This window comes from Delphinus delphis, chromosome 11, assembly GCF_949987515.2.
Source record: "Delphinus delphis chromosome 11, mDelDel1.2, whole genome shotgun sequence".
NCBI classification, from domain to species: domain Eukaryota; kingdom Metazoa; phylum Chordata; class Mammalia; order Artiodactyla; family Delphinidae; genus Delphinus; species Delphinus delphis.
In genome coordinates, this window is record NC_082693.1 from 87670405 (window position 1) to 87696554 (window position 26150).

The 26150-nt window shown below is 40.6% G+C and overlaps 1 protein-coding gene across 1 annotated transcript; it reads right to left on the bottom strand.

Annotated features, from left to right (window-relative positions):
* Positions 1-1855: 1855 nt before the first annotated feature.
* Positions 1856-24808, bottom strand: RTCB (RNA 2',3'-cyclic phosphate and 5'-OH ligase). Its single transcript, XM_060025555.1, has 12 exons — positions 24636-24808; positions 21853-21931; positions 20626-20693; positions 19409-19508; positions 17184-17340; positions 15226-15382; positions 13842-14001; positions 12383-12558; positions 11691-11879; positions 10896-11006; positions 9375-9494; positions 1856-5765 (listed from the first exon to the last, which is right to left on the bottom strand). Exons 1-12 carry the CDS (start codon positions 24726-24728, stop codon positions 5658-5660), a joined length of 1518 nt encoding a protein of 505 aa, XP_059881538.1. The 5' UTR covers positions 24729-24808; the 3' UTR covers positions 1856-5657.
* Positions 24809-26150: the final 1342 nt, after the last annotated feature.

The window sequence follows — 26150 nt, forward strand, 5'->3', positions numbered from 1 at the left end:
GCGAGAATCAAAGACACTAATTTCTGGCTTAAGTGATCGGCTGGTGGTAGTGTCTTCCCTGAGACTGGGAACAGATCTTGAAAGAAGGAAAAATGATGAGTTGAATTTACGTGTTGATTTTGAGGTATCTATGGGATCTTTAGGTGGAGTTGTCCAGCAGGTGTGGGTTGGAGAGGTGAACGTGGGGTCACTGGCCATAGGAGTGGTTGACAATGAGCCATGAAGTATGTGCACAGTGGGAAGAGGGCCAGGATGTAGCCCAGTGAGAACACTTTTTTGTTTTAAATAAAATTTTTTAATTTTTTGGCTGCACTGTGTGGCTTGTGGGATCTTAGTTCCCTGACCAGGGATCAAACCCGTGCCTCCTGCAATGGAAGTGCAGAGTCCTAACCACTGGACTGCCAGGGAATTCCCCCAGTGAAAACGTTTTAAGGGAGTGTTCCAAGAGTGATTAATAGTACCAAATACTACACAAGGCAAATACAAACAAAAATTGGTCCATCTAACTAGCAACCAACTGGTGAAGTTGGTGAGTAGTTTCCTTGGAGTTGTAAGAGCACAGCCAGGATTAAGAAGAATCAAGGACTGCATGGGAGAAGAGGAAGTGGAGGCTTAGAGCACACACACCCCTCTGAAGTAGCGTGGCTGTGTACAACGATGGGCTGGAATTCAGTGTCTTTTCCCTACAACACGTATTCTTCACACTTATCAGTCAATGCTTAAATTGCTTTGAGTTGCTTTTGTTTGAAAAGTATGCACATCTGTTCCACATTCTCAATTAGACTCTAAGTTCTTGAAGGTAGAATATGACAATCTTTGTGAACTTCCTTAGGATCTAACACAGTGCTCTGCTCACGGTTAAGAATAAAACTATTGTTGATTAATAAATACTGATTTAGAATCGAGAGCAAAGGGGTCTCCTTCCCCCAGTAACTTGGGCAAGTGTCTTGGTGCCTGATTATACACAAATTTTTCTCCCATTCTGGGAAAGAAACATGTAGCAACAGAGGGCAAATGTTTACAGGGTCCCGGGGTCCCTAGAGATGCTGTGTTTTGAGGGCTACCTGACATTTGCTGATTTGTGGGCTAGGACACAAAGCAAAAGGAGAGGACTGTTTTATAAACATTCATCAAGCAGAATAAAACCTTCATAGTTCACACGGAATCCTTAATGGTGGTCAAGATATCTGACCTGCCTCAACAAGGTCAAACAAGAAGACTAATCCCATTTGAAAGAAATTTCTGTGAGTGCTCCATGTTAAAAGTTCCAGACTGGTCTTGGCTGGTTCTTGTACTGATTAGAAAAAGCAGCACAAAGTGGTTAAATGAGGCAGTGTGACATCAAGAAAACAGGGGCAATTCCCTCATGGTCCAGTGCTTAAGACTCTGCATTTCCATTGCAGGGGGCGCAGGTTTGATCCCTGGTTGGGGAACCAAGATCTCGCATGCTGCGTGGTGCACACAGAAATTTAAAAAAAAAAAAAAAAAAAATTAAACTTGGGAGTCAAAACACCTGGCTCTCTATGCCTGGCTTTGTCATTAGTTGGTGCCCTTGGGCAAGCTTGTCCTTGGGCAAACTGTTTGATTTTTTTTTTAAGTTTTATTTTTGGCTGCGTTGGGTCTTCTCTAGTTGCAGCGAGTGGGGGCTACTCTTTGTTGTGGTGCGTGGGCTTCTCATTGTGATGGCTTCTCTTGTTGTGGAGCACGGGCTCTAGGCACACAGGCTTCAGTAGTTGTGGCACACGGGCTCAGTAGCTGTGGCACACGGACTTGGTTACTCCGTGGCATGTGGGATCTTCCCGGACCAGGGATCAAACCCATGTCCCCTGCATTGGCAGGCGGATTCTTAACCACTGCACCACCAGGGAGGTCCCCAAGCTGCTTGATCTTTGAGGCTTCATTCTAATTTGTAATGATGCGATAATACCTATCTTGACAACTTCATTAAATTCCAGTGAATGGCTCACACAATCCTCCCTCCCTCCTTTTAGATAAGAAGTGAACTTATTTAGAGAGATACACATTCCACATACAGAATGCAGTCCATCTCAAAAGGCTAGAGGCCCTGGAATATGGGGTTGTTAGTTTTTATGGGCTGGGTAATTTCATAGGCTAAGGAGTGGGAGGATTATTCCAACTATTTTGGAGAAGGGGTGGAGATTTCCAGAAACTGGGCCACCACTCACTTTTTGACCTTTGATGGTCGGCCTAGGAACTGTCATGACACCTGTGGGTGTCATGTCATTTAGCATATGCTAATGTATTACAATGAGCATATAATGAGGCTCAAAGGTCCATTGGAAGGTGAATCTTTCACCATCTTGGATCTAGTTGGTTCTAACCAGTTTTTGTCATGTCTTATGGCTATGTCATTCTTTTAAAGGTTGTGCCCTGACCCCTCACCTCCTGTTTCATCCCCCCCTCAGAGATTTTACTCCCACATTCTAATGGGAAGCAAGGGGCAATGGTCAGTCTTCTGTAACTGCTTCAAGGCTGAGTAGGGGCATTGACCCTGCCTGTCAGTCCTCCCTCATTTATTAAGGACTAAAACCATATGTAAAAATGTTGGGTAAACTGCAAAGCAGGAATGGTGATTTTTTTTTTTTTCTCTGATCCCTCACCCCAGGAATGATGATTTTTAATGTGTTAAGCACCTACAATATACTTGGCACTTTGTTCATTTACAACATGTCTGTCCGCAAGGTACAACTTCAATCAATACTCAGTTCTCTATGACATGTTCCCCTTATAACATTATCTTCTCTTCGGATCACTGGTGTTTCAGATATTAGTTTTAAAGCAAGATCTTTTTTTTTTTTTTTTTTTTTTTTTTTTTTTGCTGTGCGCGGGCCTCTCACCGTTGTGGCCTCTCCTGTTGCAGAGCACAGGCTCCGGACGTACAGGCTCAGCAGCCATGGCTTACGGGCCCAGCCGCTCCGCGGCATGTGGGATCTTCCCGGACGGGGGCACGAACCCGTGTCCCCTGCATCAGCAGGCGGACTCTCAACTACTGTGCCACCAGGGAAGCCCTAAAGCAAGATCTTTTAAAGATCAGAATCTATCATAACAACTTTGCATACTCCAAGGTGCTTGATTAATAATTAACAGCATCTTCAAACTCAACTGATCCAGATGGACCCAAATCATGCTCTCTGGACAACATGAAAATCCCACATAGTCAAGCAATGGAGCAGATGTAACAATAAGGACATAGGTGAGAAGTACGGACAGAGAGGCTATGTTAGTTGTGTATTGGAATAGCAGTCACAGAGAGTCGCAAACACTCCAGCAATATAGGTGATGCTTAAAGGCAATTTTCAGAAATAGGAGAAAGAAACTTTAAAATGAACATGAGGGGAAAAAAGCAGTCTTATGCAAACAAAATAGGAAAACCTAAAAAAAAAACCTTCAGTTCCTGAATCTTCAGTTCCTTGTTGCTCCACAAAATTAGCAAATTAGTGAATGTTCATATTTTGTTTATATCTCATGAACTGGTTTTCCCAACCATATGCTGATGACAGGAATGATACAGCTCATCATCAATGTGTGAACGGCAGTGCTTTTGAAAATATTAATGATAAACCTACTGACTTTAGAGGGCTGAAAAAGGGACAAATATGTGCATAGTAATAAGACTCATCTTCATGCCTTAGAAAACCAGACAGTGCCTTATCAAAGGGCTTTCCCAGCTGCGTCCATGTGCCCAGGCATGGGGTTCTTTTACTCAGGGCAGTAAAAACAGTCCGTTACATCAGCTTCATTTGAACATTCACTTTTAAGTGGCTTTTTGCCTCAAATGGGAAAATAACATCTTTAGAACAAGGAAAACAATGTAGTTTTCTTTTTGAACTCAAAATATTAACCATTACTTTCCAAGGTCATTAATAGGGTCAAGTTTGGTAGAAATGCTACATATAAGAAAAGCTTATAATACAGAAATGCCATGGCACAAACCATCCTTCTCTATTTCTCCTCCTCACCTGCTCCCCTCTTCCCTTCCCAAAGAGTGACTTTCAAAGCATCCAATAAAACGCAACCTATGTATTTAAGACGATCTGCAGCATTTCTTGCATTGACATCAGTTAGTTTTGGGAGAGGACTTTGCTATGAATCTGTTTCAAACAACATCATTGGGAAAGCCCAGTTAGAGGAAGTCCACTCAGACACTCAGTGTTGCCTCATCTCTAGAGAATCTAGCACTTGCCAGAAGCCTGTTTCTCATCTTTAAATGCCCTCCGGCGTTCACAGGTAACCTACATCCTTAAGTCATCTGTGCACAACAGTTGCTGGTCCAATCTGGAGGCATAACTAATGCATAATTATCGCATTACGATTACTAACTTACTGATAACTTTCAAACTCTACCATCAAAACCATTAATGTTACCGAGTGCTCAGAGTCAAGACATGCTATTTCATATCATACATTTTTCAGAGGAAGTCTGCTTTTCTCTAGTCTTCCAAACAGCATTTAGAAGACACTCCAATGGGGGGTTTTATTATATGTTGAGAGATAAGTGTTAGAAAAGAATATCTTTTAGGGTGCATCTCTGAAAGCAACCAGGGAGAAAATCAGAAAACAGAAGAACTGTCCAAAGTGAACCAAGAAAAAATACTAATTATCCTAAGCCATAAAACATTAAGCACAAAATATAAACAACGTATTACAACTTTATTAGATTCTTCTATTTTACTGGCTATTTAGACTCAACTATGGCCTTAGTAACCTATAACGTTAACATCTTTGGGTGTCACAGTATATATAATACCTAATCTGATTAGGTGGCACAAGGACTAGCCAACCTGTCAACACAGAGTAACCATTAACATCATAGCTGCGGCCTTTTGATGCTTTTATAATAATTCAATCATAAATGTAAAGATATCTGTATTATCTGAGGGTTCTCTGCTGCTGCTGTGCAAGTTATTGTTCAAGAAAAGTCTGCCAGACTAGGCCTAATTAAAGATACCAGCTGATGCCATTTTTACACGGAAGTCAGAAGTCTGCCTTATAGTTAGAATGACAAAGGTAGCAAGTCTATGATGAATTACTTTCTCTTTTGGGTCCCTATCCCTACGCCTCCACACATAACCCCTCCATAACGTGTCTCATTATCCATCTAACATCTTGCTATGACCCTTTTATATGCTCCAAGTAAGAACGGTATTTAGGGTTTTGCTCAGTGCAGGGGAAGGGGGTATATGAGTGGCTAAATGGATAAACTGACAAACAGAGGGCAAAAAGAAACATTCCCAAACCTTCCTATTTAATACAATGTTCTTCATGACACCTCTCAGGCTGGAAACAAAGGTTGGTGTAAAGAACTTCATTCTGATGATTAAAGACTTGTATGACTGAGTAAGGCAGTTTCTTGACTTACCCCCACCCCCTAACAGACTTTCCTAAAAACCTGTGGGATAATCAGGGAGGAAGCATATACATCCCTTTCCAAATGGAGGCATTGTGACTCCTCCCAGAAGGAGAGTTTACAACATTGGTTCCTGAATCAGGAGCCTCCCCACCAGCCATTCTGGAACGGGCAGCTACACCTGCACCCCCTGGAACCTGTCAGGTCTCGAGTCTGATGTCTGAAGAGCATTTCAGTCCACGTCCACTTCAGTGAGGGTCAGTGGTGTCCAGTGGCTGCCATCAGGGTTCTATCCTTTGATAACAGCAATCGGTGTCAGTTTAATGGCCTTCTTGCTGATTCCGGCATCATGGCACGTGTTCACCACATCAGTCACATTCTTATAAGACTCAGGTGCCTGCAAGGGAGGAAAAGTCTACTTAAAATGGAATCTTTAAAAGCATTAATGTTCACTTGTAATTTAAAAAATGCACATTCAAACAGTACTGAGTTGGTTTTGTTTTTTCTTTTTTTGCCTATCAAATAGGCAAAGGTTTAAAAAAAGATTAAGCTCAGTGTTGGTAAGGGAGTAGTATAATAACACTCTCATCTTGTTTTATATTTTTTCTGTATTTCTCTAAATTTCCCCAAAGAACATATATCACTTGTATAAGTAGGAAAAGCAGTAAATGTAATTGAATAAAGCATATACACTAATACCCAACTGGAAGGAAATGTACCAAATCATCCTGTTAGCGGTAACTGTCTTTGGATGGTGGAGTTATTAGCAGTTTTGATTTTCTTTTATTAGATATTTCTACAGTTGTCAAAATTCCTGGAATGACCATGTATAACCTTCACAATAAGGAAAGGTTATTACATTCATATATATAACTAACACTACATATGTGCATGCATACATGGGCATACATACATACACATACAATTTATTTCTGTGAGTTTCTAGTAAGACCTCCCCCCTTCCTTCTGTCTTGCCACCATTAGAACAAATCTCACCACACACACCCTTCATCTCCATTCATGTCAACACAGCAAGCTTAGGCCTCTCAGACTGATTCCCGTGGGGGCTCTGTACACACCCCTTTCTAGCCCATCTCCTATTCCCTTCCAGTTTCTGAAACATTTCCACTGTGGCCTCTGAACTCCTTCCATTGAGTCAAAGGCAAAGAACTTCTTCCTTTCTTTTTTAAACATTCCCTTCACTTTCTTGTTCTTGCTGAAACATGGACCTCTGCTGAGGATATTACTTCTGCTTCCAACTTTCTGAAGTGGTAGCTGTTTTCTCTCCCAAACTAGGTCATGCCATTAGGTTGAGAGGTGGGACAGGTGTCCTTGCTCTTCATGGTTCCTTTCAGACCATTCTCCCTCCTTTATCCCAGTTTTGAATGTTGCAGTCACTATTTATACCACCCACTACTCTTGTTGCTGCAATCATCTGCTAGAGTCTGATCCCCATTGTTACTTAAAGTTTTGTAGCTCCTGGGTCACCCTCACCCTCACCTGCTATAATTCAGAACGATTTCAATATCCAGGAAGAGGATTCTTTCAGTAACTTGGCTTCCTAGTTTCTTGATTCCCTCTCCTTCAATGTTTACCTCTGCCATTCTCTCCCAGAGTCAACCCCAAGAACTCGTCATAACCAATGATTACAACTCCTCCACAGTCTCAGCTCCCAGCACCCCAGACAGCCTAGGTTTCCACCTCCAACAATCCTTTAACCCCACGAGACCCACAATCCCTTTGCAACACCCTTCAACAACCTTGCTTCTCCTTTACTTGCAACCCTGGTTAAAGGAAACTCAACATCTATTTCATGCCAGCACCTATACAGTTGGATGTAGCTGAAAAACACCCAACCACTGAATTTAAGCTCAAGTGGGCCCTTGACGCTGTCCTGGCAATCACCCAAAATTTCACTAGGCCAATCACTTTCTTAGATGATGATTTTATACCTTCTCCTGCATCCTCACTCTCAGTTGCTGGCCCTACTTCCTATTACACTGAAAAAACAGAAACAACCAGAACAGAATCTCCATAAACTCTCTTGCCGTATCTTCCTTGACTACCAGCATCTGTACCTTCTCTCCTTTTATTAAGGATGAATTACCTAAGCTCCTAGCAAAGACCAACCCCACCAGATCCCATCTCCTTTCATCTACTCAAGGACACTTCTCCAGTAATTCCCCACTCTTTCCTGCATCTTCAATTTCTCTTCTAGGTTCTTCTCAACAGCATGCAAACACATCAGTTAGATCATGTTATTCTTCTGCTCAAAATTCTCCCAAGTCTTCCCCTCATCTCACTCAGAGGAAGAGCAAAAATCCATTTGTAAAGGAAAAAAACAAGGACCCACACGATCTGGTGACCCTACCTCTCTAACCTCCTCTCCCTCTTGCTCGCTCCAGTCACGCTGGCCTCCACACCGTTTCTTGAACCTCCAAGTGTGATCTGGCCTCAGAGTTTCTGCACTTGCCATCCTCCCTGCCTGGAAAGCTTACCCCTAGATACCCACATAGCTTGTTCCCTTACCCCTCTCAGGTCTTCACTCAAATACCACCTCACTACACGCTATCTAAAACTGCACCCATTCCCAGTCTCTCCCTATCCCCCTTCCCATTTTTACTTTGTAGCACTTACCATCATTCTACACACTATACATTTTACTATTTGGTAAGTTTCACAGGAAAGGATTTATGTTTGTTTTGTTCACTGCAATATCCCTAGCACCTAGAACAGTTCCTAACTATAGCAGATGTTTAATAAGTATTAGCTGGATAAGTGAAAAAAATCATATGTAAAATGTGCAAGTAAAAAGTATACCAAATGTTAATAGTGGTTATCTCTGATTGGTGGAATTCTAGATGTTTTCTTCTTGGTATTTTCTAAAACCTCTTAATTAAAATCAGGTGAAAAATTAAGTTGTTAAAAAATAAAGCTTTGGGGCTTCCCTGGTGGCGCAGTGGTTGAGAGTCTGCCTGCCGATGCAGGGGACGCGGGTTCATGTCCCGGTCCGGGAAGAACCCACATGCCGCAGAGCGGCTGGGCCCGTGAGCCAAGGTCGCTGAGCCTGCGCGTCCGGAGCCTGTGCTCCACAACGGGAGAGGCCACAGCAGTGAGAGGGCCGCGTACCACAAAAAAAAAAAAAAAACCCAAAAAAAACAAAAAGTAAAGCTTTGTCATACTCTTTAACACAGTAATTTTGCTTTTGAGATTTCACTCTAATTATTAAAACACCTGGAGGAAAGATTCAGGCATGAAGACACACAGTACAACTTAATATAGAGTAGCAAAGATGTGGAAACTACTTGAATATCCACTATGGGCAGAAACTTACGGTACTTAGCTAGTAGAATATTTCGCAGTCGTTAAAAATGACGTAAACAATATTATAATAATGTGTTAAATTTTAAAAAGGATTATAAAATGTTTGTAAACTATGATTATAACCAGTTTAAAAAAAGCATTTAGGGAAAAAATGGCAATAAGCATCTTAAAAAAAGGAGGTAATAGTTATGTCATGGCACAGAATTTCTGGATGACAATTTTTCTTTTCTCTTAAACTTTTAAAAGGAAGTTATGTTGCTTCTAATTTAAATATGTACATATGTGTGCATATACATACATGTAATTTAAACAAAATCTTTGCTCCCTTATGAATCAAAAAAACCCATTTTCTCAAACATTTCCCCCCCTACCTTTTCAAATTTGCTTTCAAATTTAACTGTTAAGTATACAGTTGTGCAAAAGAAAGGTTAAGATGAGTCAGCTCAAACTAAATTTAAAGTTTGTAATATGTAGACAAAGACTATACATGAATGGTAAAAATCATTCTTATGAACCCAGCTCATAATTAACCTCCAAACAAAAGAGAAGACAATGATAGACTGTAACTGAGGTTACTTTTAAAAAAACCATTTCTATTAGCAATACTAAAAATTGCTGTCTCCGGGTACTGGCATAAATTATAAACAGTTTTATGCTGAATACTTATCAAAATTTCACTTACCTCTTCCATAACCAGCTTGGGTGAGGCAACACGGATTGCAATTCCCATGTCTGCCAATTTGTCTAGGACGTCCTGGAAATCTAAGTTACGCCTTGACTTTGCTCGGGACAGTGCACGGCCCTAGATTGGGAAAGGAATGAACTTCATTTATAAATTCTGAGCTCCAATTTATGTTCAATCCCAGCAATTATTTAAACCCTTAGGATCATATGCCTTTTCCCTGACTTCTTTTTTAAACTAAAAGAAGAAATAAGAGAGTCTTTTTCTATTTAATCAACACTGTAATGTGCTTTTTGTTTTAAGACTCATCCTTTTGGAAGACAAATTTACATCTACAAAGCATTTAGCATTTAAAGACTTAGTTTTGTGTATCTAATCACTACTAATTATCAATTACATATAAACATGTTAATTTAAAATTGTAATCAGTATGTCTATCATCACAAAAACTTTGTGCTCTTTGTGGTTTAAAACAGTTTCTCCACCTTAGCACTTACTGACATCTTGGATGAGGTAACTGTTGTGGGGACTGTCCCATACGTTATAAGATATTTAGCGGCATCCTTGCCCTCTACCCACTAGATGCCAATAGCACAATTCCCCTCCCCCACTGCGACAACAGAAAATGCCCTGAGACACTGCTAATGTGTGTGGGGAGATGGTTTTGATCACTGGGTTAAAGTTAGGAGTTGGGAGGCAACTGAAAATGAGAAAGGATCAGAGGAAAAAAAGTAGGGTTAATATATATGTGAGGCTCTGTCCTACTGAGAAGGTATCATAGACAGTTTCTATTTTCCACTCCATCACCAGCTAAGAACTTTGATGGCTTAGAAGAACAGCTGGAAAACTGGTTTGTGGGCCAAATCTGGCCTATTACCTGTTTTTGTAAATACAGTTTTATTAGTACACAGCAATACCTATTTGTTTATGTATTGTCTATGGCTGCTTTTCTACTAAAATGGCACAATAGAATAGCTGCTACAGAGATCTTATGGCCCCCAAAGCCTAAAATATTTACTGTCTGGTGCTTTATAGAAAGTTTACCAACCCCTGGCTTAGAAGAGGCAATATATTGAAATAGGTGTGCAGTCTACACATGGGTCCTGATTTGCGAAATGGGGCATATGCTCCAAATCTCGAGTGGACCCACCCAGTAAGGAACAAATTATGCTAATGGCTAGGTCTGTGAATCATTGAGATACACTTTGATGTCAATTTGCATCAGGTAAAGTTTTATCAGTTACGGTAGTGTGATAATTTCTCGATCTGGATTTTGTGGACTCACAGAGTTGAGGAATAGTCCCTGGCCGTACAATGACCCCACTAAGGTCAAGATACTTGGTGACCTCAGTTAGTTCACTAGACAGTATATATTACGGGGAAAAATTCAGGTAGAAGACAAGACAAACCCAAACCTCAACTTTGTTAATGCTCAACCAAGTACATTTACCTGTCAAAATGCAAAACAATGACTACACTGAAGAGAACATTTCTAAGTAATTTTCTGTTTTCATAACTCACTGCTCCATGACAAGTTGTTCCAAAGGTCTCGGTCATGCCCTGCTCAGTGCCAGTGAGAACATAGCTACAGGTTCCCATGGTGCCGCCAATGAGCACAGGTTGTCCAGTGAGCTGAGGAAGCACACAAATCAAACATGTTAAAATTTAGAAAAGCAGGAGCTTCCTATGTCTGAGATTTAAATTTCCTCTTGCATTGGAGGACTGTGGAGAAACCAGGGCCTTTAAATGCACTGTGCTCACAACTATATTAAGATATTATTCTGATTCTTTGATAGTTGAGAGGGAAGGGAAGAGGATGGGAGGAAAAATGTGAGGACCAGGAAGGCAGCAGAAGACAGCCTGAAGGTAAGAGCAAAGCAAAACTCAAATTTGTAGTGAAGTGTTTTTAGGAAGAACTATCCCGAGCAAGGCATCTGCCCTCTCAGGCTTGTTTCCTCATCTGTGAAATGGTAGGTTAAGGGTCTTTCTAACTCTATCACAGCCAGACACCAAAAGGATAAGAGGAATGAAACAGAGTTTAATCTTAATCCTGTCTTCTAATCATTCAAAGGCCTTAAAAAGATAATCTTAGTGCATCTTAATGGAGTAGAATATTCTCCATGCAGCACTACAGCACACTGTAAGCACAGATGATGGGGGGAGTCATGCTTCAGAGAAGACTGGAAATCACTGTTCTCATGGATGACAGACTGTTTTCTTTTCACAATTGCTGCTTTCCTGTTTAAATTCTTACGTATTTAGAACTGTCTAAATCATGCCCCCACTGCTTAAAACCACAAATGGCTCAGTACGTACTTGGTAATCAACCGCAATGAGGGGATGGTGAGGAGGGAAAGCTCGGGTGGATCCCTTCCTGTGTACTAACAGAGTCCGTTCCTTTCCATCCACCACATGCTGTTCTACTTTGGCAATATTGTGAGAAACATCATAGATCACATGTAGGTCCAAGTCATCAGGGGTTGTGTTGAAGACCTTGGCAAAAGCCTAAGAGAAAAAAAGCTTACGTTAAAAGTGGCAGAACCAGCTCTTCAGAACTTATCTTATTGATTCTGGAAGGTCTGTTGGAAGGGAGTGAAGGATTTAAGAGTTCAAAAATAGCAGAATTATTAACCTTCATGTAAAGGACAAAAACTGTCTTTAGACCACAGAGCAAACTCCACTCCATAAACTCCAACTAGTCTTGACCAAACCCGTCAGAGGTGCTTCTTCTTCAGCCTTCTGAATCTCAGTGAATGGCACTTCTACCCTCTCCGCTGCTCAAGGCAAATTCTAGGAATAATTCTGGCTTCTCTTCTCCCCTCTCCTGATACCCTGCTGAGTTAGCTTAAGGACACACCGAAAGCTTGGACACTTCGCCAATATTTTGAATATCTATTACATACATTTCCAAAACCAAATTCTACAGGCTTAGATTTGAATACACTATGTTTTAAATTACTTAACTTCATCATGTATAACTGGGAACAGACAAGCAACCTCAACTGTACCTGACGGGTTAAGAAGGTCATGGAAGAGCGGTTGACCCAGGCATAGTTCCCGGCCGCTGCCATTCCCTTCAGGTAGTCCTGACCCTCTGCGGAAGCGATTCGAGCACAAGCCAACTGACGGTCATTGACTATAATCTTGTCTCTCTTCATGGCTTTTTCCATAGCTACCAGCGCATCTGAAAGGAGAGAGCACAACAAGTCCAAACCAGCCAGCTTTCCCTTTATAATTCAGATTTATTGCAGAAACGTGGGCTAGATTCAAAACCATTCTACAAAGAAACAAGTAAAATACCATTTTCCCTTTAAAGTGTTTCTGAGCTCATCTATTTATTGGTCAAGATATATTTACTGAGAATCTTCTGTCAGAGCTATGTGACACAATATATGCAGGCTCCAAAGAGAACACCTGCCCTCGAGGACTTGCAAGGGGAATGCAAGGTGGTCTGAGTTACTTACTCCCTTCCTGGCATGTGCATGAATGAGAAGTAATAAAATACGTTTTATTGCCATCACGGTTTTTAAAAATAATTTTTAGTGACTTAACTTAAAAGAACTGGAGATAAGTTGCTAGACCTTCTGCATGCAAATCAAATCCATGATAAAGTGTAAAGCAGAACTCAGTAGAAAGTTCAGAAATACTAGTCAATGCTCCATATATTTGCTAGACAAAATATTCTAACAGGCCAGGCTGGCACAAATTTTTAGATTCCCATAGAATTAAATGTACATACAAGGATGAACCATAATTGCAATTTAGAGTTTACAGTAATTCCCACGTGTCTATATAACTTTTCCTATATTCATAAATCCTTTCACTCATCATACAAACGGTCCAAAGTGACCTTTCTACTATTTCCCTGCCTCCTGCTTTTGTTCACACTGTCTTTTGGTCATGAATGTTCTGCGTGTGTGATTGTTCAAACTGCACGTTATGTGTCCATGAAGTCATCTCTAAAATCTTTTCCCTAAACACTTTATTTTGTCTCTTCCATAGTATCTTATCAATTACTACACCTTCTTTCTTTACTTTTTCTTCTTAATGAACATGGCATCTCTCTCATGAGACAATTTGAGGGCGGAGCCCTTGCTATTTCATCTCTGAATCCACTATAACACTTAATCTTGCCGTACAGGTAGGTGTCTAAGACATATTCCCGCATATATCATAAACTCTACAATTTGAAGTCTTTACTGCTCTTTCTTGGTCAGACAGTAATAGTAACCTGTTAAGAGTAAATATGGTAACTGGAGCCTTTGACAACACCATATGAAATAATTATTATTCCCATTTTTTTCAGACAAGTAAGTTAAGGCCCAGTGCAGTTAATTTCTGCTAGTTAGGAAAACCAGGGTAAAACCTGCACAGTACAGTTCCAGCACTTTCTCCCTTTAGTCTCTATATGGTTCCCCACAAAATGTACATTTTAGCACCAAGCCAAAAATTAGGTCCAGAAAATACCTGTGGCTACTTGGTGGCCCAAGCCTCTGCTTCCACTGTGGATCATCACACACACCTGTCCCTTATGGTCGATGCCCATTTTCCTAGCAGCATACTCATTGAAAATCTCATCCACAACCTGGATTTCTGCATAGTGGTTGCCTGCTCCCAGAGTCCCCAACTGCAAATGTGAGAATGTCTGATAAAATAGCTGCTATTCAGGTTTGAAAAAATCCATTTGCAAAGCAAATAGGTAAAAAAAACCAATAAAAATAAAAAGATAACCACACATATAGCGTTAACAAAAAAACTTCTAAGCTTAGAAACGCTTCGTTCACTTAAAGTAATATCCCACACAACTAAAATAATGTAGACCAGTTCCTGCGTTTATTATATCATTATTTGCTTGAGGCACAGCGCATTAAAAGCACCATAAATGAAAACTCAAACCACCAAATGGCTCACAGGACAATTTAAACATCACGGAGAGAAGGGTCAAATTTTGGGGTGAACTCTGGTGAATGCTGACTCTTACACAAAGTCCAAGTTCAAATGATTTTTGAAATATCTGTGAGTTCACTGACACCTACCACTATCCATCACTGGAAGAATATATCCCATAACTGGAGCTACCAGATGCTTTACGGACCCAAAGAATGGCAGTGTTGGAACAGTCTTAGAGACTGCCTAGTTTTAACTATCTCAATTTTTGGATGAGAAAATGAGACCCAGACAGGCAAAAGAGACTTGCCCAAGGTCAGAGTGAATTAGTGGCAAAGCCATCACAATTTGCTGTAAATTTCAAACATCGGGTATATTTTTATCTCATGGACACCATGAACCGACAAAGTATCTGCTGTCATCTTGGATGCTAGAAAACTTTCAGCCAAATCTGTAGATTGTCCAAGTTTGTACATATGCAATTTTGGTAAACATTTTTTTTTTTTTGCGGTTCGCGGGCCTCTCACTGTTGTGGCCTCCCCCGTTGCGAAACACAGGCTCCGGACGCGCAGGCTCAGTGGCCATGGCTCACGGGCCCAGTCGCTCCGCGGCATGTGGGATCTTCCCGGGCCGGGGCACGAACCCGTGTCCCCTGCATTGGCAGGTGGACTCTCAACCACTGCGCCACCAGGGAAGCCCTGGTATACATTTTAAGCCTTATAATCATATCCCATTTTCCTCCCATCCACTTCTAATTCATGATATCTTGTTTTATTTTATGAACATCTACAAGCTCCTGATAGCTTTTTAAAAGATTAACAATGAAGCATAAACAAGTTTGTGTTCCTTTTGATGTGAAAAAAGCTGGGGTACATTTACTACATGGAAGACAGATTTTTTTCTTCCTCCCAACAAAAACAAAATATGAAAAAAATGAACATTTCCCCTGCAAAGTGAGCGCTACCTGGGGAAGGCCTCTCTTTTTGGCCCTGGCAGAGACCTTACTGGGGTCGGCTTGCAGCATCCTTCCGTACTCCTCGCAGTGCTCCTTGTCTTCAGCCCAGGCATAGCCTTCCCTTAGGGACCAGTCCACACCCATCTCCAAGGCCTCCTCCAAGTCTCTGAGTGAGTAACAAGGTGCAGGTCATTTCACAGCCAAGGCAGATCAAAATCTAAAGATGACCGCATCTCAAAGGGCAAAAGAAAGAACTATATTGACTATGCCTGTGTATCAGGCATCGTGCTAGATGTAGTTCATGCTCTCAGCAACTCTAGTTTTTTGAGGAAAAGCGGTTACATAAATAATTGAATATTAAAATTATAAATGCCAATGTTCTTGACATTTACACAGCCCCTCATACTTTTCAAATCTTATTTATCTCTCTGATCCTGAATTCTGAGGCAGTGATTAAGCAGCCACAGAAAATTTATAACCATAATCAAATATCATTATCGGCCACCAACTTTACTACAGCTACACTAAGTTTTCATAGTAACTTATGAAAAATTACAACTAACAAACAAAGCTATCTCAATGTCCTCAGGCAACACAGGTTAAATTTTTTTTTTTTTTTTTTTTGTGGTACGCAGGCCTCTCACCGTTGTGGAGCACAGGCTCCGGACGCGCAGGCTCAGTGGCCATGGCTCACGGGCCCAGCTGCTCCGTGGCATGTGGGATCTTCCCGGACCAGGGAATGAACCCGTGTCCCCTGCATCAGCAGGTGGACTCTCAACCACTGCGCCACCAGGGAAGCCCAACACAGGTTACATTCTAAGGTCTATTCCCACCTTCACAGAAGTACTACGTCGCTTTACTGCACCCACACTTTGAAGCTGAGGTGCACAACGTTAAACCCTTAAAAGGAAAAAGCTCTGATCTTCACCTAAGGTCTAGCCCTCTCACAAAATACCATCCAGAGAGATTACAATGATCAATGGGCCCTCCCCACAACAGCCCATTTCAAACATTACTTATTAGGACAAAATTCCTACCTAAAATATTTGTAAAGATGCTTGGAATTTATTTAGATGTTCCAGGTATGCTTTTCAAAGTGGGACTGCATTCAGGGACCACATAAAGTCACAGAATAAGCATCTTCCAAATGTATCAATTTTACTCCAAGTTTTTTTGTTTTGTTTTTTGGTAAAGGGGAGTTGTATAACAGGTAATAGCTAAAGACATTTTAATATTAATGTCTGTACATATATTTGAATAGAATGCAAAATTCACACGAACTTTTAGATAAAACAGAAGATATTAATGATACATACTTATAAGCACACCCTTCTGCAAAGTGTAAGGCGCACAGCTTTATGCGAGCTATGACAGTACATCAACGGCCACGTAAAAGGCCACTGTGCTGTAGCTTTACACTGAATTTTCTCCTTTGGAAATACACAACATCTCAGGTGAAGAACACACTCAGTGCTATCATCCAAAAAGGAAGGTCGTCAGTACAGGTTCACTGACAAAGGACAGTGGGGTTCAGAATACAGCCTCTGAAGCCAAAAGATCCTTGGTTTGAATCCTGACTTTACTTACTAGCTTATTTACTATTATCTCTTTAAACTTCAGCTTCCTTTCTTGTGAACTAAGAATAATATTAGGGTTATTATCTACACAAAATGATATACACCTACACTACAGCACAGTGCTCTGCATATAGGAAGTGCTCGGTAATCATCAGTGGATATTATTCTATTATGAATTCTACCATATGTCAAAGGCTGTCATGATGAACATGAATTGACTAATGTCTCTAATGAACATTACAGACCTCATGCTTAAAAAAACAATTCGTTACCACTTCTTCAACAGTGACTGAACAATCCCCATCTCCTAAGTGTCCTACACTGGAAATGAACGTGAGGGTCGTGTGATTATTATCTCTCACTCCCTTTACTGGCAGCTTTCATTCTTACTTGGCATTCATTGGGATGACGCCTTTCGACCCCACCCCAACAGGAATGTGGTCGAACATAGCTTGGGCAAGTTGCTCCTTCACAGGCTGGACATCACTTTCGTCTAAATTGGTTCTTAGCAAGCGGACACCACAGTTGATGTCAAATCCGACGCCACCTACAAAATAGAGAAAACTTAGTCAAATATTAGCAAAACCAGGTAGTTAGGCTTTGTTACCTGTGGTTTCCCACTATTAATAAAGGGTTTAAAAGACAGCCACTCTTTTAAAAATAGCTATGTTTTAAAGGAGCCAACAAAGTGGTTCTCTGTGGGTAAAGTCTGAGGACAACAAAATTTAAAGTAAATACATACTAAAGGTACTTTGTGGGTCAAGGAGGCAGTAATGAACAACAAGTAACATCTAGACTAGAGATTAAAATTTGAATTACATGCTTCTCTTTTTTTCTTGATCACTCTTGTCAGGGGTTTATGAATTCTATTAGTCTTTTCAAAGAACCAACTTTTGGCTTTGTTGGTCCTTACCGCTGTATATTGTTTCATTAATCTTGCTCAATTATTTCCACCTATCTACATTTTCTGGGTTTAATTAGTTGTTCTTTTTCTAACTTTTTGAGATGGATGCTTAGATCATTGACACTGCAGCCTTTCTTCTTTTCTAATTTGTGCACTGAAGGCTATATACTTCTATCTAAGTATGGCGTTAACAGTAACCCACAATTTTTAGACAGGTATTTTTTAAATTAACATCAGTTAAAATTATTCTGTAGTTTCCATTACGATTTTTTGTTTTTGACCCATGGGTTATTTAAATGCATTGCTTAACTCATGAACATAGTTTTTTTCCCCCCAGGTTTTTATTGTTATTAGTGATTTCTAACTTAATTCTGCTGTGGTAGGATAGTATCCTGTATATCAGTGGTTCTTAGGTGTGACCCAAGAATTCTTTCAGGCCTTTAGGATTAATTGTATAACAATACAATTCTCTCTACTGTACAGTGAAGTTTTCCAAAGGCTACATGACATGTGATAACATGCTTGCTCTGAGGGGTAATGAGACATGTCCTTGTGTATTACTGTTTCTAAACTTTCTCAGTTTTAATTTCCAGTAAGGTAAACGTTGATAAAAGCCTTTGAGATCAACCCTCAATAATTTTAAGAACGTAAAGGGGTCTTGGGCCCAAAGTTTGAGAACTGCTGATGTATGATTTCAATGCTTTGAAACTTGAGACATGCTTTACGGCTCAGTATATGGTCAATTTTGGTAAACATTCTGTGTGCACTTGAAAAGAATGTGTACTCTACAGTTCTTGGATGTACTGTAATGTGGATGCATGCACAACCACACATGTATATGAGAGATCAAGGTGTCAAGTTTGTAACAGGATTGTTCAAATCATGTGTCCTTACTGATTCAAATCTGTCATTTCCTCAAGAGAAAAATAGTGCTAAATGTTGGGCTCACGTATCTGCACTTTTCCTCTGGATCTTAGCCTCACAAATTCTTACTGCCTCTGTAGATTTTTATGGTTTCAACAGATGCATTTTTGGCTCTGTTTTAAAAATTTCACGCAGCTTTTCTCGTTGTTCTCGGCAAAGGATTGCCTGAAATGACCTTGTCCACTGCTGCTGGAGGCAGAACTCTCAAGACACAATTCAACCTTTCATCTTTTTTTCAGCCTCTGAACGCAAAGATATTACTTCCAGCGTGAAACATTTTCAATGAAAGCACACCACAGCAGAAAAGAAGTATACAACTACAAGTGACTAATAATGATGCTAATGAGAGTAAACACTTATCAATTACTTCCTATGTGTCCAGCACTGTTCTAAGTATTTTAACAAAGCTTAATGAATTTAATCCTCACAATAATGCTATGTAGTAAATAACATTATTAACTACAATTTGCCTAAGAGATAACTGGGACACAAAGAAGATGTATAATTTGCCAGGGAAGTGTTTCAGTTTCTTTTGTAGCCCATGTCTGAATAGTGCCTGGCACACAGTAGGAGCCCAAATAACTTTAAATAAATATATGCTTTACTTGATATTTTAATAGCCTCTGAGTGTCCACAATTAATTCTCTCAGTAAATGGGGAAAAGAAATGATAGAACATGATGAAGCTGACATTCACACACACAAAATGCAGCCGTGCTCTATTTTAGAAAGGCTACGATTCTGAGAGAAGCTACACACCTGACAGCAGACATGCACAGTGACCTTACCTGGGGATACCACTGCTTCAGGGTCATTCATATCAAAAGCTGCCATATTCCCAATAGCAAACCCATAACCTGAATGGACATCAGGAAGCCCAATGGATCGCTGAAAGAGAATTAGAAAATAAAATACAGTTTTCTCACTGGCACTCTGGCTGCCTGATAGACCTGACACTAACTCTCAAATAGGCTGGGGGGCTGAAGCCTTCCCTAAATCAAGATTCTGTTTTCATGAAATCTTCTCTATTGGTGGAAATTAGGTGTAAAAAATTACTAATCATAAAGTCAAACATAGCAGGAAAAACTTTTTTACAAAGTCTGACATTAACTAAGAAAACTGAAAAGAGAAAAACCTTAGTACCACATGATATAGGAGGACCACATACTAACTTTAACGCATTATTACATTTTAAAGATGATTGACAGATTGTGGTCATGTCAGGCTGACAGGAGGAAAATACCTGATTTACACAGGTCCTTAGTGTTTAAGCAATCAGAGACAAATGTAATCCATTTGATGGTATGAAAACTGTACAATTTCTACATCTGGGGCCTAGAAAAGGATACTGACCCAGGAAGAATGGAGGTCAAAACATGGTAGGAATACATGCAGACACCTGGACACTTACGAGTTCCTTAAATGCACAAGCCATGTCTTTTCACTTCTCCTCCCAAGTGCCCAGCAGAGAAACCGGCATACAGACCTCAAAAAATGTCTGTTGAATGGATTTAACATCTACCTCTAATGGTGGAATCTGAATGTAGACTCGGGTGAGGGCCCCACTTGTACCATCCAGTTCTCTCCCCACCATCGCCACCACCCTCCTTTTCCAATCATATCCACAACGGCTATATTGCCCTTTGTCCCTCCCCTCAGTCCTAACCCTTACAATTCTTGCCAGTCTTTCTCCAATCAACCTCTTAAATGAGGCCACCGTGAAACTTTCACTGGTGGCAAACTGATATAAGAATAATGTGTACAAGAAGAAAACAAAATCTACTTCAAAGGTTCTCAAACACTTATAGATTCTGGCTAAAGGCAACCAGAAACTGAGATGTTACCCAGACTCAGTTATTTCTTTAAATTCCATGGTTATTTCTAGATGTTTGAAGGTCACTGTCTAAATGACACCACTATCAGTTAGGCATGGCCATTCATCCATTCAACAAACTTTCAGACTAAAAAAAAATATGAGTGATTAAAACTGTGAACATAGACTCACATGAACAATCCCAGGCAGGGCGGCCACATTGCCAATTTGTTTCATGGCTGGCAGGAAGCCACCAACACCTGAAAACAAAATTTCAATATTAGAAAAGAGGACATATTTGATTTTTAGCTGAAGTGTATTCATACTTTTCTAGATTGCGTTAATGAAGGGGTAGTGGTTAGGACTGCTAAAACAACAAAGCATAAAAGGGTGTTTGAGATGAAGTGGAAAAGAAGGCAGCACATGCACAGGAAGGTAGTGAGGGCAACCAGAATAATTACAAACATGCTGTCAGTATTCTGTGCATACCACGGAGGATTGCTTGCAAATACTGTACAGGGAGATGTGAAACATAATCATTATACCTTATGTTGTCAGTATAAAAAAAGGGTTCTTTTAACTGTTCATAATATATATCAAAAAAAAGTACTGGTTGTATTCTAAGTGACAAAGAAGGGCAATTTGGAAGAGTTGGGAAAACACTGGATGGAGAGTCAGGGGATCTGGAGTTCTAATCTCAGCTCTGTCACTAGCTGTGTGTCATTTCAGACAAGTCAGCACACCCTGGTGGGGGGCAGGATGAGACTTATTTATTTTAGGTTTGTTGACTAAAAAAATAAAAGGGTTAAAACTAGATTTCTATTCTACCATTACCACTAGAACATTATATTACAGTTTTATACATTTATCTCTAAACCTCCCTGTAGTCTTGCAAGATAGGTGTTACAAACTCTCTTTTACAGATGAGAAAACTGAAGTTCAATGAGGCTAATCAGTGCACTGACTTTGTAATCAGACACTCCTCGATCTGAATTCTGATTCTGTCACTGAGAGACTGTGCAACCTTGGACAAATTAAAATGACTTAACTTCACTCAGCCTTGACTTAAACATCTGTAAAATGGAGATATCCTCTTAGAGTTACTTTAAGAATTACATGAGATAACCTATGTAAAGTGCCCGGCACATAGTAAGTGCACAATAAATGGTAGCTATTGTTATTACTGTCCGAGGTTAGGTGCAAAACCAATCAGGTCCATCCAGCTCCAAGTGCTTTCTACAAGGACAGGTGGCTAACAATGTGATCACGAATAAGTAACGGGTTCTCGTCTCATTTGAAGTCTTGATCATTCCTTGACAACACTTTTGTATTTTTAAATTATAATTCTTTGAGTTACCATTTTTCAGGCCACAAGGTAGACTACTTGTACCGCCATATGTCAAACTCTAATTTACTTACCACCACCTCGACAGGCATTCCTTAATTCTTCAAACATTAATTTTTCCAGAGCATCATTCACATAGAAAACTCCTTCAACCTGGTACCAAAGAAAAGGAAGAATTATGTCTGAGCACACGGACCTGATGTATATAAGTACAGGATAGAATACAAACACTGTAGACAATATTTATTTTGCTTTACTCTTTATAAAACACTTTCACGCTACCTTAAACAAGCAGAAAACTTCTTACAAGATGTTCCCATCTTTATATCTTAAAAGTGTATTTTACAATGTTCACAAATCATTTTGTTTATTCTCCTACTCTCATAGGCCATATTTAAAAGTTCAACAGGTAAAATATTTTGTGTGTGTGTGTGATAAAGAAACGTCTTCCAACAATGCTCTAAGGCCAAAGGTCTCAGTATTCTTGTGCTTCTAAAATATCAGTAGGTTTTGAAAAAAATAAATGAATCAAAAACTCAGATCTAAACATAAAAATGCAGTCATCTGACCTAAGTGTACTTTTTCTAGGTCTAAGACAACAGCACACTACACTTTACTGTGTCCTATTCTGATTTACAAATCTGTACTTAAGTAAACAGTGAGTAAAAAAATTTTAACAGGTAGCTATATAGCTGTGTGCTTAGTTTTACCATCTATGTAATTTTAAGGGGATAAAAAAGCTTGACAATAGAGGCACACAAAGGGCAATGGAAGACATGATTATGTAACACCAAAGGACAGAACATTTTAATCAGAGATCAAATATTATGAAGGATCTGCCTAGCATTGAAGAACCAAAGATTTAACAATCATCTGGACAAGGAAATTTATTTATCAGAAAGATGACTTCTGCATCTTACCACTGCATGAATAACAATACCAGTTATGGAAAAATGTCTCAATTTTCCAAAGGGCCACATTTTTAATTCACCAAACATTTGCTGAGGACTCAGTATGTGTCAGGCACTGTACTGCGCAGTAGGGGAGATACAGAGAATATGCAAGATCGTGATGTTGTGGAACTTCTAGTCTAGCATGAAGCTCAGACTAGAAAACGTAGAGTGCAATGAGGCAAGTGCTGTAATAGAAGCACAGAGCACTACGGAAGAATCTGATGAAGAAGGGGCTCAACAGTCTAGGGAGGCGGTAGCCGGGGTGGGGGTGCGCTTCACAGTTTGTTAACTTTTTGTGAACACTGAGCTGGCTCTTTAAAGACAAGAGACATTACTGGAGCAGCAGCAACACATTTAGGAGCTGAATGGAAAGATGACGTAAAGATGGGAGAGAAGTATTTTTAAGGAACAAAGAGGAATTTTTAGTGCAGCACACGGTTCTTACAGGAGGAATGGAGATTAAGCAAGAGAGATAGGGAATTGTAAGTGTGAAGTTCACTACTCTCATGAGACTGGGAATACAACACAAGCCTACCATAAAGGTCAGTAACTTTTTAAGAGCAATATATCAAGATTTCAACTCTCCCTTCCCAAGGGAGGGGTGGTAGTAAAGTGTTGTTCAAATAGTTAAACTGGAACTGCCTAGCAAAAATCAGACTTGTCCCCAAGCTGAATTAGCAGGAGTGTGTGCATCAAAAGTTAAGCCAGAATTGCTGACGGAACATAACAGTGTGTGTTACAACCCTCTTAGGATGGTCATATGCTTTTTATTTTCTACTCCATGCAGGGAACTGGATTCCATAAAAAGAAACTAGTCAAAGGAAAAAACAGAGCAAAAGGGAGGTTTGCGACTATGGGCTTTTTCTCCGCTCAGCGTCTAGCTAAGTGCTTTGCTCATAGGGGGCGCTCAATAAGTTTTAATATTGAGTAAGAGGGTGGAGCGGCTATCAAGAACTTTTACCAAGACGCAGGATCACAAACCTTCAATACACTTGCAGGGCACCTAAAGGGATTTCAAAAGCCGTCTAACAATATATGCACCAAAACCTCACAAATGCCTTCTTCTTCACTTTAATGGAAGACCATAAGCACAAATGACAAGGAAGCCCAAGAGATACAGAGACCTGGCTTTCAAACTCTCTGGTATCGGGCTCCCAAGTCTCCATCGGGAATACGTCATCCTGTCAGAGGAAAAATAAGTGAACTGGACATCACGTCTTAGCTGAGCTTCTACTGGGTGAGTAAAGGAAGCCGTGCAAGCGACTCACGCTCAAAGCCCTACTAAAAAGTGCATATTAAAAAGAAAAAACCTGCCCTGTGAACTTTCTAGGTTGCCACGAGAAGCAAGATCGTTGTATTAAAACTCCGCGCATGTCAATTAAAAAAACAACAACAAACCCAACACGGAGCAGTGAATGCTAGAAACTTGGTTCAGCGAACACAGGTCAGTAAACGTTATGTAAATGACTGGTATGACTCAGAGAAGCGGAGTTCAGTCCCAGCAACTGCACCCCGGACTGGCTGTGCCACCTAGTAAAAGCCCACTAATGTCTCTAAGGCTCAGGGACGTAACACATCTCACGGTGCGTTCATGAGACTTCTGTGTGAAGACGCTTTGCAAAGGCCAATTTCGTATTTACTGGGATTCCCTGGACGCACTCCGCTTTGCTCGTCCTCGCGGTTCGGGGACCGCTCCATCCGTGAGGTGGGGCCGGCCTAGGTTGGGCAGCCCCGGAGGCGGGAGGAGTGGGTGGGGTGGGATGGGAACTTTGCTGTGGGCGGGGGCCTCTCCGGCGCGCGAGGGGTCGGGAGGGCTCGGAGGAGACCGGGCCGGGTGGGTAAAGACGCGCCGCGGGCCCCCAGCCGGGAAGGCCCCGGCACCGGGTCCTGCTCCCCCGCCTCACCTGCATGTTGGGCACGAAGCCCTTCTTGATTCTCCAGCAGCTTTTATTGACCTTTTCCAAGAACTGCAGTTCATCGTTATAACTGCGGCTCATGGCGGCGACAAGAGTGGCGAAAACTCCCGGCTTCGCTTTGAAGAGCCGCTGCCGCGTTGTCCCGCTGACCGAAACACCAACTTCCGGAACTCAACGCGCAGGCGCGGCCAGCTCCGCGGCAGGATGGGCGACGGCTAGCGCCGAGGCTCAAAACTCGTCGCACCAATCGCTTTTTTTTTTTTTTAAGTTAGACTGTCCTCTAGTGTTTACTTTTTGGATGTTAACTAGTCATTTTCTTCTAGGCTAAAGCTAGGCTAAATGCAGTGCAGTAGTTTTTAGTATGATCTAGTTATCCTTCGTTTTGGAAGTGTTTTACAGCACTGAGAAACACACTGAATCGGGATCAGGTCCAGTTGTTCTAAAGAATCCATCTGCTTGGAGTTTACCTTCCTAGTAGTGAGGGGGAAGAAATGTCTGCAGCCGAGAAAGAGAAACGTGTTTAAATAAATACCACAACGGAAATTTTGTAATGTTTCAGAACGAATTTGTGAACACATTAAATAACTTTTCTTTCAGAAAAGGGCATTCCAAAGAATGAAACGTGACAGCTTATCATTTATTCCAACAACACTGACAGGGGCTTCTATTACGGGGGTATCTATTGCTATTTTATGAGCAATACGAAGATGGGTAAATGGCAGTCCCTATGGATAGCCAGAGCTTCCCAGTCCAGCCTTCTGTGATGACTAAGTACTCTGTGATCGTGCTTTTATCCAGTGTCGCTTCCTCACAGTAATAAGTGAGCTTTAAGTGCCTTCGGTTTCTAATCCTACCTCATGTAAAGAACAGCGACTTTGAAATCAGAAAGGCTTTGATTGAATTTTTACCTCTGCTGTTTACTGGCTTTGTGTGATTCATCTCTTTTAACCTTTGTTTCCTTATCTATAAAATGGGATCATAATTCTTCACAGAGTGGCTGTGAGGATTAAATGAAATGACACTTGGTAAGCCCTCCAGTAAACAGCTCTCTTCCATTCCCCCACTGGATTGTCAGCACCACAAATGCAAAGTGTGGTTTCTATTCATTCCCTACATTATCCATACGGGTTCCCCTTTCCTCCTCTTCTGCCCCAATTTCGCCCCATTGATTGGTTGCTTTAACTTAACCTACTGTGATTTATCTAGGTTTAGTACTCTTCACTGCCATTTCATTTAATTTGAAAGGGAAAACAGCGTAAAACTTAAGCAAGTGATACAACTTCTAGAGTTTCCTGTGTTCACTCTGTTTCTCTCTGGAAACATCTAAAGAGACAACATATTCCCTTTTTAAATCAAGGACTTAAAATTCTTGAAATTCTTGAATTCTGTACAAGCTCAGTTTGTGTTAATGTTAAGGACACTAAATTTTCTTCTTACCAGTCTTATTTTATTAAAAAAAAATCTGGGGCAAGAAAATTTGCAAATAAAAAGGCAAAATTGACA